General features: G+C 36.8%; 1 protein-coding gene across 2 annotated transcripts; it reads right to left on the reverse strand.

Annotated features, from left to right (window-relative positions):
- Positions 1-7,207: 7,207 nt before the first annotated feature.
- emc10 (ER membrane protein complex subunit 10) lies at positions 7,208-12,888 on the reverse strand. Of its 2 annotated transcripts, XM_067478019.1 has the most exons (8): positions 12,733-12,888; positions 12,517-12,583; positions 11,745-11,857; positions 11,474-11,587; positions 10,693-10,877; positions 10,328-10,421; positions 8,215-8,311; positions 7,208-7,520 (listed from the first exon to the last, which is right to left on the reverse strand). In XM_067478019.1, exons 1-7 carry the CDS (start codon positions 12,835-12,837, stop codon positions 8,225-8,227), a joined length of 765 nt encoding a protein of 254 aa, XP_067334120.1. In that variant the 5' UTR covers positions 12,838-12,888; the 3' UTR covers positions 7,208-7,520; positions 8,215-8,224. The 2 variants fall into 2 exon arrangements, with proteins under 2 accessions (XP_067334120.1, XP_067334119.1); XM_067478018.1 differs by lacking the exon at positions 8,215-8,311 and having other exon boundaries at positions 12,733-12,887.
- Between the last annotated feature and the right edge of the window lie 3,548 nt (positions 12,889-16,436).

The raw sequence follows: 16,436 nt of genomic DNA on the forward strand, positions 1-16,436 counted from the left end.
AATGGGAAGATGAGTCTGCAACCACGTCAAGGTTAAGCCTGAATCCAACTCAAATTGACCCTACCACATGCTGTGTGTGTTTCGTATAGCGAGCGGGGTCAGTCAGTATTTAAGACGGGAGCCAGCTAGTCACTGGAGAGCTGTCATCAATCTCAAATCCCATCAATCAGCGCCACTGGCTGCTGTCAGTGAACACTGGCAAAGAACTTGGGGCAAACTATGCTGTACTGCTGGTGTAGTCAGAACTTGTAATTAGTCTGTATCTATGTTTTCAGATGTTGCTGATATTTCCTTTGAGTTATCTTAAGCAACTACTTTTAATTGCGTATAGATTTCTTTTTTATTTTGGGCTTAATGTCCCATATTTAATTTAGTGTCGAACTGTCATCGAATTTACTCTTAATCCATTTTTTATTACGAGATTCAAGTTACTATCTTGTGACTTACTACTAATGCTAATGCTTCAAGTTACATTATTTTGTACATATGGGGCAAAGTAGTATGTGTAAAGTGTAAAATGTGTTAAAATAATAGGGGCCTGTAGACCTAAAATAATCATTTTTTATGTTGTGTCCCATGTTGGTATCTTTACCACAACATATGAATCTTGAGAAAATAATGAGGAGCTTATATCTTGTGAGAACAAGATAAAGTATTATTTTTTTTAGAAATGCCTGATCCTGACCTTACATTAAGGGCTCAACATACCTATGAAGCTGCAAGAACTTTAAACAGCATAAAGGGCCCGAAGCCTTAAAGCTGCAGCATGTTTCATAATTTGTTTTTTTAATATATCATCACAAAGCTTCTTTGGCATTATATTTGCTGGACAGGTTTAGTAGCATTCTTAGTCATTTTATTTCCCTTTTACCTCATTTACCCTCTGGATGAAGAACTGGTACAGGGAGAGGGAATCCTGTGATCCTGCTTTGATGATCAAATGGACACACACACAAAAAAGAATTTTAGTTGATTACAGGTCCAAAACTTTAAGTAGTACAACCCCTTTGAGTTAAAATGCATCTCTGCCCTTTTCCTGTTTCCTGGCAGGACAATCAGCACTAACGAGATAGAAGGAAGCTGATTCATCCACACAGTCTCAGTGGCTTGAGAACATAATATCTTCCTGGAAGCTACATGGATCTGATCAATTTTCCAATGTTTGGGGATCCTTTCTGACGTACTCTCAGAGCTCTCATGTTGTAAGGTATTAGTGTGTTGGTGCCACTGACCTCTTACACTTGAGTCGTACGTACAAGTACAGAATTTGAGTACTTGCACCGTCATTTAATGCACCAGCTCTAATATAACAGAAAAAATGTCTTTCTCACTCTCTTGTTCACAGTAACAACACCCTAATGCATTAACGTTCATAAAATGATAAATAAAAAATGATAAATAAATGAATAAGTCTGATGTCAGATTTATGTTCAAACAATGACATTTAGCAGTACTGAGAGTGTGGACTGTCTCTTTTGAACCTCTGGAATCAGTCCACCTTTACCGAAACATCTTATTTGGAAAAACTTCCCTGTCACCAGAATGTGTTTGATAACTATTATAAGAATTTTAATGGGACTACTGGCTTAGTGTCAGCCTTCATAATAATAGATACTCACCATATGAGACATGAAAATAAATATCAACACCTGCCACTTACTGCTGTCAGTGAGTAGGCTTAAATCGTGTTGTACCCTGACCTTTGGGTGTACTGCAGGGCGCTATGCACAGTATTATACACTCAAAAACCACGATGTAATATTGCATATATTACCATGCAGTCTGTCCGTTAAATGTCATATCATCTTACTTCATTACTTGTTAACATGGTGCTATTGTGAAATGTAAAGCGCAATTGGGAGCACAGGATACAAGTTGGGTGCAAAAGTTTGCATCACCTTATTTTGAAATGGCAAAAAAAAAGTAAAACAAAGGTTTGTTAAATCTACAAACAATTTAAAACATTAAAACCACCTCTTTGTATAATGCAATCCATAAGTACACAATTTATATTTTACTTAAAGTATTAAAAATAAAAGTACTTGACTATTTTTACTGCCTCTTTCTGGGTACCAGTGCTGCTTTGTGTTTTTTTTTTTTTTTTGGGGGGGGGGGGGGGGGGGGGGTGCACCATAGATGTTTTTCTTAATGCCCCGAGGACTGTTTGTCGACTGTTTGGACTTTCTTAAGTTTTTTGTAAATAAGGTGAATAATGTGAGGGCTCTCATATCACCACCTGCTTCTGACCCTTCAGTGTCTGTGTTGTGCCCTGTAACTTTTCACCAGTTTGAGCCTGTGACTTTGTCTTTTTATATGAGACTGTTTGACATCTGAAGCCCTCAGGTTCCCCCACTGATGTGGTTCCAACACAGTTTTTTAAAGAGGTTATCACTACTCTGGGGCCTTTTGTTCTTGCTGTTATTAACAGCAGCCTTGCCTCCGGTGTCTTCCCAAGACACTGCAAACATGCTACAGTGCAGCCACTGATTAAAAAACCAGGCCTGGATCCCTCTGTGTTGTATAATTTTAGGCCCATGTCTAAACTTCCCTTTCTGTCAAAAATTCTGGAGAAAATTGTATATGTCCAATTGAAGGACTTTTTAGAGGAAAACAGCATTCTTGAGGTTATCCAGTCTGGCTTTAAATCACTTCACAGCACTAAATCGCCACTGCTGAGGGTTTTTAATGACATCCTCTTAGCTACAGACACTGGGGACTCTGTGGTCTTGGTGCTAATGGATCTTACTGCTTTTGACACAGTAGATCATAGCATTTTGATTTCTCATTTATAGCAAGGGATAGGCATCAGTGGCACTGCTCTGGAGTGGTTCTGTTCCTCTGTTATATGGGGTTCTGCGGGGCTCAATTCTTGGGCCTCTGCTTTTTTTGCCTCTATCTGCTCCCACTTGGCTCCATTCTTAGAAAGCATAATTGTCCTTTCCACTGTTATGCAGATGACAACCAGATATATTTGCCACTGAGACAGAAGGATGTCTATTCCATAAGCTCATTGAGGAATTACGAGCCTGGATGGCTCTTAATTTCCTCAATTTAAATTAAAAAAAGACAGAGGTTATTGTCTTTGGTCCAAGCACCAGCAGTGCGCCCCTTCTTGTAGACCTGGGCCCTTTGACACAATTTGTTAAACCTAATGTCACAAATTTGGGTGTTAAGATGGACAGTGGTTTTATCTTGGACGGGCAGGTTAGTGCAGTGGTGAAATCCAGCTTCTTTTTAAGACAATTGGCAAAAGTTAAATCATATTTGTCAAAAAAGCACTTTGAGACAGTGATCCATGCTTTTGTAACAACTTGGCTGGATTAGTCTAATTCTCTGTATTTTGGTGTCTCTCACTTGTCCCTGTCCCATCTTCAGCTGGTACGTTTGTTAACTGGACCACGGAAGAGAGAGCACATCACCCCGGTTTTAGCATCGCTGCGATGGCTGCCTGTCAATCTTAGAGTTCATTTTAAATTTCTTTTATTTGTTTTTAAGTCTTTTTTTAAGTCTTTATTTGTTTTTAAATGGTCTTGCTCCGCCCTATCTCTCTGAGTTGCTATATGTGCATTCCCCCTCCAGGTCGCTCACAACTGCTTCTGGACGTGCCAAGGACACGACGGAAGCTCTGGGGAGACAGAGCATTTGCTGTTGCAGGCCCCAAATTGTAGAATGCACTGCCTTCGCAAGTTACACAGGCCTCCTCACTGTCTATTTTAAATCAAAGCTGAAAACTCACTTATTCTCCCGGGCTGTTGACCCAGTATGACCAGGTGCCTGTACTATTTTATTGTATTTTATTCTTTTTATCCTTTATTACTTTATATGTATTTATTTTGGCTTTACCATTTTAAATTATTAAACACTTTGGTCAGTTTTTGCTATTTTTTAAAGTGCTTTATAAATAAAGTTCGCTTGGCTACATCTGCCTCTCTCTGCGCTAATGGCACCAAGATGGAGAGGGAGGCAACGCCGAGTTCAGGTAAGAAAGGATTTGGAGCTCTGGTCGTTTTATTATTTGATTGACTTTGACACGACCTTGAGTACTACTACTATGTCAAATAAGTATTTTTATTAAGGCTTGGATGGAGGGACTAACAGCGTACCTGTACCTGTTTTAATAAATGTGTCGCTTGTGACTCATCTTCTTAAACAACAGACAAAGGGGTTTATTATGAAATGTGTAAAATAATACGATTAAAATGTGAAATCCAACTTCGATAAGAAATGTGTAGTGTAGTAAATAGTACAGATATTGGCTCTTAGATGTAGTGGTGTAAAAGTCAAAGTAGCCTTAATTCGATCTACTCAAGTATTTACTTACTTACAGAAATAAAGTACTTTTACTTCATTACTTTCCAGCACTGCCTATATTGACCGCAATAAAATACACAGTAGAATTATCTCCGTTCTGGAAGTTGCAACTGCAAAATTTCAATCTCGGTCAATCAGTCTAATTAATGGCAGAGCTGCAGTATTTGATTGCATGGGATTTTACAGGTGTACCTAATGAAAAATAAATGTAAATATGTACATACATATAGGTTCACATGTGAGATATAAATTATTTATGCAACCCCCTTTTGATCCCAAACCCTCAGACTTGGGAACATTCAGCACCACTGAAGAAGAATCTGACTGGCTGTATGCATAGTTTTTTTGATGTCAGAATACTATAAAATTAATAAACCATGTCCACCACATCATTGGGGATTTGTTTGTTATAAATGTATGTTGTACAATTATTCTGCCTCAGCAGGACCACTTAAAAGAACAATTAAAACCTTTAATGCCCAGTGTCATCATGACAGTCGTGTCCAAGATGAGTGTATGTAAACTTGCAATCAGGTTTTTATCAAGTTACATTAAAAAAAGAAAAACTTTAAGTGAATAATATTTTAACATCAACGGAGATCTACTATGTATCACAGTAAAGTTAGAGTTACTGAATACGCTAAAAGTCCACACCCACTTTTAAAAGTGGAGCATTTAGGAGCTAAGTCGCAAGTACTGTTTATTTGATCATCACTACTGAGCTGAAAGCAGACTGAATAATAGATTTAAGGCACATGCTCAAAGTAGCTAGTTTCTATATCTAACGCCATCAGAAAGAAAGAATCAGATTTGATAATATGGGAATTTTGGTGCACATTTTCTGTGTGTGCTGAAGGCCTTCATACTGATCAATACCAAAATGATACAGAAATTGGAAATTTTTTGGGGGGGTTGATGTGATCAACTCAGTGCAAGGTGTACAGTGTGCAGTACTTGATAATAAAAATTTACTATACGCAGAGTAGGAGTACAATATATGTGTGTGTGTGTGTGTGTGGTGAGTAAACCTAAGAAAGGTTTACAAGGTGATTGGACAGGGGTACAAGGCACTGAAGTGTTAAAGCTCAGTGCTGAGCCTAAAATAAGAGGATATTCCTCTCAGTTGGACACTCCGATTGAAGCTGGCCAGACTGATGGACTGACCCCAGGAAGATGAGAGGCGATGTTGACATGGGGATACTAGGATATTCTACTTCTAAAGCCATGTTGTGTTGAAGTTGTGATCTCCCTCCCTGACTCATGATTATAAATACACAGATAGATGGCAAGATGACAGAGCAAAGACACAGACGTTAGCATTAGTTCCCCAAAAAAGGTTATGGTCAGGATCACTGGCAGACTGGTAGTCGCCTGGTAGTTTGGATCAGACTATCCAGTCAAGTTTCCAAGCAGGGATTGTTTATTAGAATACAAATTGCTGAAATAAACAAATTATGAATTCTTAATAAATTAAATTTTTTGTGTTAAAAGAATAGTAAAGGTCTTCAAACGATGTTGTATAATTTATAATATATTAATGTTCCTGGATTAGATTTTAGAGAAAATTAAAACACTAGACAGATGACGTAACAATATACAAACACACTAACACAAAAGAATAAGATACAACAAACAGGTTATGAGTAGGTACTGATTTTGTTTATGTTAGTGGAGAACTGTGCGTAGAAATATAACAACATTTTAGGGTCAAATTATTAACTCCAGTCAGTCTGTATAAACATTTACATAAAATGTAATAAACTAGTTTTGAGAAATAGCATGAAATAATTTCTGCATACAGCTTATTTCAATAGGACTTACTGAATAAACGGTGCAACAATTGACGTTTGTTGAGGGAGAACAGCAACTGCTCTAATCCCAGCCTGGTAAACCCCTGGCTGAATAATGATGGATTAAACTACTGAGAGGCAGTGGTGAATGAAGTACTCAAAAACTGTACCTAGAAAAAGTACAAATAAACAAATGATAATGTTCTCTAGTACAAGTACCCACTGAAATTTCTAATTAAGTAAAAGTAAATAAGTACATGATTTATATTTTACTTTAAGTATTAGCAGTAAAAATATTTGACTATTTTCTTTCTGTACTTTTCTGTGGACCATTATTGCTTCATGTTTGGGGGAACATCAAGTAATTAATGGTAATAGACATAAATGATGGGTTGAAGCTGAAGTAGTCTAAATTACTCATAATAGACAATGTCAAATTCAAATTCAGAAAGCCAAAGAGTAAAATTACTGCATACCAGCTCACTCTGATGATATGTCAAATAACTCTTTTAAATAAGAACACGGAAGGAGAAAATGTAATAAGTGGTTTATTATGGACTGTGTGAAGTAACATGACTGTAACGTGTAACACAACTTTGATTAGATATGTAGTGGAGTAAAAAGTATAGATATTTGCTCTAGTGGAGTAAAAGTCAAAGTAGCCATAATTAAATCTAGTACTTAAGTAGATACAGGGAAAATTTTGTACAGAGTACTTGTACTTCAATACTTTCCACCAGTACTGAGAGGCTTTTCAGTTCAAATGTGGCAAATTGATACAGAAAAAACAAAAACAATAACCAAAAAAAAAACGCTGCTCTGCTTTCCCTCATTAGTGAGAATAACCAGAGTGGTGGTTTGGATTTGAAATGGTTTGGGATAGGATTACAAATGGTGAAAACTTACCTTAAATATTTACTCAACTGCTGTGGACTCTGTCCAATACTTGTACTGTATTTTAATTGAATGTTTTCTGCTGCTTTATACATTGCATTTTACTCAGTTAATTTGGTTAGTAGCTGCTTTGTAGAGTCAGATTAATAACACAAAACCACACCCAGTGCCCACTGCTGTAACAACTTAGCCTTTGAATAAAACAGACACACTTTAGTAAGTAATAAATACTTTATTTTCACATTAGTAATAAAATGCAGTCATCTGCAGAGCACATCTCTTCTCTAAATGTACAGAATTCAGCTGTGTGACAGACATTGATCCTTCTTAAATAGCATTATGTACAGTGATTAAAACTGCTCTAGAGAATTATTGTTCGGTAAACCTCCACAAAAACATAAAATATGTTGGGGTGAGAGATTATCGGCCACCTCCATTGGCTGCTCCACCACCAGCTCCTCCTCCCGATTGGTCCTGAGCGCCAGACATCATCAGGAAGAGAACAAGAGGCACGATGTACATCCACTGGTGAAGACAAGTAAAAACACAGTAAATACAATATCCTTGTTTTCAAAACACCAAATTTTATAGTGATCACTGCATGTCGTCAACAGTTCCAGATTGGTCATCCCAGATAAGTTTCATTTTTTTCTGAACAAAAGAGAAGAGAAGGTAAAGAGTAAAACAGGGTGAGAGACTGTAGAAAAAAGAAACCTAAGCATCAAACACCAAACACATACTCAAACTTTACCCAAACAATACAAAAGCTGCAATTATTTATTAAATTCAAATATCTGGTTTTGCAGACCATTTTGTATTTGCTCATTACATTTACATTTAGTCATTTATTCAGAGCGACTTACAAGTTAGGTACAAGGCAGCAAAAATCTAAAGTGTTCACAATTCACGAGATGCAAGTGCGAGAAAGAGCAAAATTGAATTTTTAAAATATTTTTAAAAAATAGATTTAAGTGCATAGGAAGATGCGGAAGTGTTCTGTTTTTTGCAGTTTTTTGAATTAATTTTTGAATCATTAAAATTACTTTATTTGATGTTGTAGCGGTCTGAATTGTTTTTGGCATTTGACCTGGAAACATCAAATATTGTCATAAGAGGAATAAGTGAGTGGGTGTTAGTCACACTAATTAGGAGTTTAAAACAAAACTTGACAGAAGTGGAGGAAGGGGAACAGACTGAGCCAAAAGAAAGCAGACAGTACTTCAGTGGGATCAGCTCTGCTCTCTGTCTCCCCCTGCTGGGGGCTGTGCCGAATTGGTGACCATGAGGAAGATTGCTCCTCCCAGAATCAAATACCACTGGAACACAGCACAGCACTGAGTCAACACAGGTTACTGGACACAGCAAGATAGATACAGCATAGTGCAAAACAAGACAGAGCAATCATACAAGAGCTCAGTCAAAGCAAGTGATAAGACGACTCTGGATTCTGTGTGGACATTTTTCCAAATATGTAACTGGAATGGAGAGCTGTGTTTAATCTGACAGGTCAAAATGAGAACAAAATCTCACTATTGCTTCTAAAAGATGTGTTATTAAACAACAAAAATGAACATTGTGAAAAGAAAAATCCTGAATGACTTTTTAGGTTCAAGAAAGCAGCATCAAACTGTAGCATAGAAACACAGAGCTGGGTCTCAACTTAGTCTGTATTTACATTTGAAATCTGGTTTGTTTCAGTGGAAAGACAAGTGTGAAGACTGTTAAACTAACTAGTGTGGTGGGAGTTGACCTGTTGTGGTTCTATCATGGAGTAAAAGCAAAGTAAACCAACCACAGGACTGTGTAAGACTACATATGATTGTAGCATAAATTAAAGATTTACGTGAAATTATTGACAGAGTTTTGTTAGTATGTGTCCTAGTCGCTGCATTTGGTCAATTGTTTCATTAATTGCAAGTGGAACAAAATGCTTCTTTTACAGCCCCAGTTTAGTCTGTTCATCAGTTGCAGTCAACCTTAATCTGCCACAATTAATTTTATTATCAACATAATTGCTGATTTCCTTATTAAGTGCTTAAGTGATTAAAATTGTGAAAAATTACTTTCACAACTTCAAACACCTGTTTTTTTTGTCCAAACAGCAGTTCAAAAACAACAAAATATAATCTGAAAAAACAAACAAACAAAAAACAGCAAATCCCTTATGCTAAAATACTTCTGGTGTAAAAGCACCCTTGCAGCGGACTGGCTGCAGCACATGAAAACAAACAATGTGCAGACCTTTAGACTTTTTAAAAGACTTCCCTACTCTTCTGCTCTAAACATTCATGAAATGTTTAAATGGAAGAAAGTAGGAAAGGTCAGGGTTTGCAAATTTCTGGTTTTCTGCATTCATCAAATGCGATCCAAGCTTCACCAAAGTATTTCAAAGCTGATAACACACAGTCATGATCTTTTGTGCCTTTTTGGAGCACACCCATTAAACATACAAAGTGATAGTTAAAAAAGTAATGGCAACAATTGGTTGAACCAGCATTGGTAGCAATAACATTAAGCAAGCACTTCCTGTACATTACCTGTGGATCAGCCCTGCACAATGGTCAGGGCTAATTTTGGACCATTCTTCTTTAGAGAACTGCTTCAACTCAGCCATATTCTTTGGCTGTCTGGTGTGACTTACTCTTATGAGTTCATTCCAAAGCATCTCTATTGGGTTTAAGTCTGGGCTCTGATTGGAGCACTCTAAAGGCCGATATTGTAGCCCTGAAGCCATTTTGTAGTAGACTTACTTCACTGTTTAGGTCCATTGTCCTGCTGCATCAGTCAGATTCTTCTGAGGTTCAGCTTGCAGACAGCCACCCTGACATTACTGAACTGAATTGTTTCACCTAACTGAGCATTGTGTCTTTGAAGTGATCTTGAGTTGATGCTCAGTGATCTCCAGGTGATGTTTACTGACATCAGAAGTCTGGTGTTCCCATTCCACCGTTACTTTGTTTGTTTAATACGTGTTTTCAATAAAACATGAAAAAAATATGACTGTTTGCATTTTATCAAATTATAAATATTGTGTTGATATTTTGGACATTGGTAAAGATCAGGTAACATTTCATAACCAAGGTATGCTGAAAACCAGGAAACTGCAAACAGTGCCATTACTTTTTTTGCAACTGCATTTCAACACTTGCATGCATGGAAACATTATGGTGGACCTGATGGAGCAAACAAATAAGGAGCTAAATATCAAATTTCCTGTATTCTTTAACTATCTGGGCTATTACAAATAGCAGAGCCCATTCGTTCAAGGCAGAAAACATCTCTTTAACTAGAGTCTGATCATGGGTTGTATAAGTGGAAGTATAAGTACTTACATATTTAGCAAAGAATGATTTCTGCTCTTGTGGATTCTTTGCTTTCTTCTCAGATTCCTGTTCCATTCGTTCAAGGAACAGAGCTGTCTCAGGTCTGGAAAAAAGTTGGCAATTAATATTCAAACAAGCCCCAAAACAGCAACAGTATCTGAATAGAAGAAAGGTGCAGACAGACTTGTAATACCTATGGGGGAATTATGTAAATCTGCTAAGTCAAGACAAACACAGTATCGCAGAAAATCCCACATTCGGATACACAAGAGGATTTTACTAATGCACAGACAGCTACAGATATTACCACTATTTGAGATAGTAAGAAAAGAAAAAACATACAAATGTTCTTAATATAACAAAACCATATATACCCTGGTGCATTGACAGGACCCATGACACTGAGTGTGGTGTTAAAAACCTCAAGATCAACTTCATCCTCAACCTCAGTGCCCCTACAGGCCCCAGGTAATGTCACTATGGAGACACCGATGATGTACCCAGAGACATCAGTGTGGAGGGTGATCACATCGCTCAAATGGGACTCAACCATGGCACACTGAAAAGACAAAGTATAGCAACAGAGCTACGTTAGTCTGTCAATATTATGACACAATGGACATATGATTTCAAGTAGGTCTAAAACCAAATTTATTCTCAGGCATAATTCATTTAACTGAGGTTTAGTATATGTTGCTACACCCAGCATAAAACTGGTCTTTATAGCTGAGGCTGCAAAAGAATCATATTCACTGCCTGTAGGCTTAGTTGAAAATACTCTTTAAAAGACCAGGTGAAATTAACCCACTATCCAAATTTAAACCAGCAAAAAACTAAACAAAAATATGTGACAATATTTAAAATCTAAAACAATACAGAAATATTGCATATTCTAAAGAAAATATAGGATATTAATATAATCACAAATGAGAGAAAACTACTAAGCCCACCAGCACATTTACAGGCTAAGGAAACCCAGGACCTATTAATATTTGAAATAAATTTCAGAGAATCGTTTCCCCAGTTATCACTTGTATTGTACCGAGAGCAGGTAGACTTCTCAATCATTGCTAAAACTCATCATGTTTTCTTACTGTCTCAGCTAAGCAATTTCAAAGTGTGTTTTTCGCTTGTAAAGGTTAGAGAAGAACATACCGCTCTGACAAATGCTGTAAGGTAACCTTCCATCTGCCGCTCGGTCTGCCTGTCTGCCTGAAGGAAAACACGAGGGACTCGGATTCTGTACAGACCATCCACTGCAGCCACTTCCTGTAGAGTCATCCATGTTTTGGACACATGTTAGAGATGCAGTTATTCACTCATATCCTTCTGTACAAACTATGTTTTCTGCTAATTGATGTTATAAAAATTCACTGCTACAGTACTCATCACTCTACATAGCTCTTTCCATATTATCATATTTGACCTTCAGTTTGGTTCGGTCTTCCTCTGAAAGCTGGTTCTGACTTAGTAAGACACCTGGTTCCCTTCCAGCTTTCAACAGCAGTGATCCACGAACCTGAAACTTTGCTAAATCATCTGAAACAAGAAGTCATGGACATCAAAGGCAGCGCCACACAATTACACGTACTAGTTTTAATGACCATCCAGCAGGTTGACTAAACAGGTTCATATGCTAGCTCAATATTAGTTATACCTTGTTGTAAAATAAAAACATGAAGTAGCTCTCAACTCAGAATATCTAAATACTACAGACCAACAGGCAAACGTCTATCAATGATAAACATATGTATAAATACATTTTAGTAATACGTTATTTAATAATTGTCTAAACGCTGAAATCAGAAGATGGAAATAATAAAGCAGAACAGGGTAAAAAATGTTATATATATATATATATATATATATATATATATATATATATATATATATATATATATATATATATATATATATATATATATATATATATATATATATATATATTCTACACGCCGGATTTATTAGAACACAGTGGCAGCTCAGAAAACGTCTCGTCCTACGTTGGGCCTGGTAAACTGATTGGTAGACACATAAAACATATTAAAATAAGGAATTTTTTGAATGAAGTTTGGCGTCAATTGTAGGTTACTCACTTCGTGGCTTTGTCGCTAGTGACGTTAGCACAGGGATGCTTACCAGCATTAGCAATAACGTTTTATACACAACAGCAATACATTTATAATAACATTTCTCACCAACTTCAAATGAATGTTCCAGAGGCACGGAATAACCACTGAACTCAGTGTCCAAATTTTCACCAACCTGAAAATGAAAACATAACTTAACATTAGTAGCTTTTATACGGTCACAGAGGCTAATGCTAACCATTCAGCTAATGCTAACAGGCGCAGATTCCACTTAACCACAGTTAAATGTTGGGACTAAGACTAATAGCAATAATTCACACGTACCCTTCTGCCGTTGGTACAAGATACAAAATTCAGGCGCATGAAGAACAAAATAGTCGAAAACACAGCAATTTTAAACGATACTAGACGACTCATTTTAACAGGCATGTAAACCGGAAGACTGCCGAAATTACTTCAACAAGAGTAGTATTTCCGGTGTTTTTCAAAACTAAAGCATCCATACTGAACACTGTACACTGTGTTTCTGCTTTTTTGTTTGTTTGTTTCTTTTTTCTTTCTTTCCTCCCTACTTTTCTTTGTAGCATACTCATTTAGGAGTTAAAATAATCGCAAAAAGGTTTTACTTATTTGCTTTAAGTAGAGAGATGGCTTTTATTATCATTTTGCCTGACCTAAATGATTGGTAGCTTTAAAGCCAGATACCCCCACCACCACCACCATCACCACACACACGTACACACATACACACATAAAGTGTGTTTCTGCATACTAAGCTATTCAGAGCCTGGGTTGACCTACTTGTGCTCACGCTGTTTATGCATAACTTTTAAAATTACAGGAACTTTTTACTTTTGTCTGTTTTTGAACATGCCACAGTTGTCACCTGCTGTGCCAGTTGTCACCTACTGTGCACAGGAATAATCTTTAATCTTTGAATTCATATTTTTAGCATTTTGGTATTTACAGTAGTTTCCTTGCCTGCTGACAGAATGCAACTAATGAACCAGCTCTGAATGTGATGATGTCTTGTAATGTGTCAGTGCCAATTTCTTGTGCAATTAAGTTTTCTTGTCAAATAAAAACATTGGTTTCTATATTAGCATTTTTTATTATTTTAACTTTAGCAAATAAGGTAACAGTACAGATCATTTACCAAAAGACAAGCTGAATTCTTGAATGCCCAAACATATTATGTGTTTTGTGTATTTGGGCATGTATATTTTGGAGCATTATCAATTCTTAGGTTTCATATTGGTCAGTCCAAATGCAATATTCCAAACACACAATTTCACACTCCATAGCAATAGAAAAAGGTGTACTGTACCTTGAAGTTTATATAATGCATATTTGTTGTGAATATTCATTACCACCTTGACTTGCAAAACATATTTAGGGCCAGCAGAGGCTGCTAACAGACCAGAGAATGCCCAATCCTCCCTCACACTCCTCCCCCTTTTAATAGACTCTAGAAGTACCATTTTATCAGCAGAATAATAAATATTTATGTGCTGTGATGAAAAGGGTTCTACATGTTTTTAAATCCTTTAGTCAGCATCCTGTGTTTCATCTCAGCCAAAGCTTTATTTACCTAAATGCTCCTTTGAAGGAGTTAATGTGCAATGAAACACACAAAGCAGAAGACCAATGCTGTGCTGATTCCACAGCTAGATCAGTGGCTTTATGTATGTCATCCATATTCTGTCTATAGACTACATCCAGCTTTGATGGACTACTGCTCACATCTGCATTGAAACGTGTCTTAAATCAGTGTGCAGTGACTTCTTGGAGTGGCTATATAATGCCTTGCATATTATTCCACAACATTGCCCATGTTGTTTAGCATAGACACATCTGCTGTACCCAAATACAAGCAGTGACCTCCTATTGAGGGGTATGATAGCTTTAGCCATGTAATCACAATTGGGTCCCGTCAGGATTTGTCCCTCTCTTTGTTGCTGTTTCACTGCTGTTCCTTTTGAGTAAATGTGAAAAAGATTTAAAAAACACATTTATTTGCTATTTGTCATTGAGAAATGCTTTTAAATGCACATGTATATAGTGGAACAGCTCTGACATCTTTGAATGAAGAGATATGAGCTGGAATTCAATTTGTTTGAAGTAGTTTTTACGTTCAATCACATGAATATTAAGAGGTACCTAAATGTGATCAGATCAATACGCTTTTTGTAGAGAATTGAGAATCTGAGAATCTGATTTTACATGTGAATGCACCCAATACAGGTACATAGAACCCCGCCTTGTTAATTGTCAGTGCCTCAAGCCTGTTTCAGCAAGCATGGGTTTAATATGTTGAACCTCCAGATCAGATTAATATATCGCTGTTTTTCTCTAAGCCTGCCTGCACTGGATCCTCACTTAGAAATATAACTAGGTCTGCAGTTGCCAACACCCTGTTAAACAGTCCAAACATCAACTATAGGGATAAATATGATTTCACAGACTAGAGTTATGTCCAGAAGAGCTGAAAATGTAAAAAGTAAAGTAAGACAGAAAAGACAAACAGCAGCAGGTTTCTGCCAAATGTGATTGATGTGATTTATTTCTCAGTGCTTATTCCTGGCTGAAGAGTTCTGCTGACATGCAATAAAACCCCTGTGGATACAAGTGAAAGACATCCATCATTTTAAACTTCAACATTTCAGCATCAAAGTGCTAAAAATGAGTTTTGAACTCAGTGTTAATCCTTTAAAGTTTAGAATATCAAAAAGTCAAGACTTAATGTACTTTGGGACACATAGATTTTTTTCATCCTGTTTTGTTCACGCTTTTACGAAACACTTGACAAAGTTACTTAGTTGGAAGGTGTCACACTTCACCCAGAATAATTTGTGTCCTGACATTTGCAGGAATCACATTTGATTGCTTACAAAAAATCGAATCTATTTGGTTATCCCAGGAGCTTCCTGCATTAAGTCAAAAACACGGGCAAGAGAGGAAGTTAAGGGAGACAAAACTCCATAATGACACTGATGACTGGCTGATAAAACATGTTTTGGAGAATAAATCAGTCATACAGTTGTCTGGGAGATAGAAGTTTTAGGAAACTGCCTTTCTCTGGGCTCCGGTTTAGTTTGAAGATGGTGGGGGCGTATTGAGCATATGGTGACCGAAACATGTGATTCCCCCCGGGCTCTGCCTTTGAAACTATGCAGCCCCATACAGTATCTATTCCCCCTTTCTGGGACATCCCATTACTCTCTGTCACCGCCCTAAACAATGGTGTCACTTCACTATTCTTAGTCATATATGAAAGCATGTATATTTATGTGAAACACAAGAATACCACTTTGAAGGAAGACATTGTCATGTCCTGTCAGCTGGTGCACTGTTAAAAATGGAGCATAATGAAAAATGAGAAAGAAAATCACCAAAATATTTTGAAACATGTTCCAAGTTTACATGAGTTGAGTAATGATGATGCCACAGTTTGAAGCAATCACTGAAAAAAATCAGCCCGAGCACTGTAATCTCAGATTTTACAAATGTCAATAACAGATTCAGACATTTACAATAAATTGTTGTTTTTACATCATGCGCTCATTAGAACTTGATCTTGCTATGTAGTCTATATTGTATCTTTACAAAAATAAACTCCAAATAAATATCCTGAATGATGTGACACACTTTAGGTTCTATATAGCACTCACTACAGAGTGTCATCTATCTGAAATGTCTGTATGACATTTTCCACTCATCAGTCATCACAAAGCATGGGAAATTCTTCTTCACTTACAGGCACAGCAAAAATACATTTGTATACATCAAGTCTTTACAGTAAATGCAACCTTAAACAGTGAATACAATTTAAAATTTTTTTTTCTGTTCTGCAAATGATCTGCATAATAATATCTAGCAAGTAAGTCATTGTCTATTAAGTCATAAAGGTTGTTTTTCAGTTCCATTTTTTATAGTACTGAAGCAGAAAACACACTCTAAAACCTCATTTGTGTGCTTTGATGGAACATAGCATCAAAACAACCATAAAAATTGGGTCTCATGTTGTA

Source organism: Channa argus, chromosome 15 (assembly GCF_033026475.1).
Source record: "Channa argus isolate prfri chromosome 15, Channa argus male v1.0, whole genome shotgun sequence".
Lineage (NCBI taxonomy): Eukaryota > Metazoa > Chordata > Actinopteri > Anabantiformes > Channidae > Channa > Channa argus.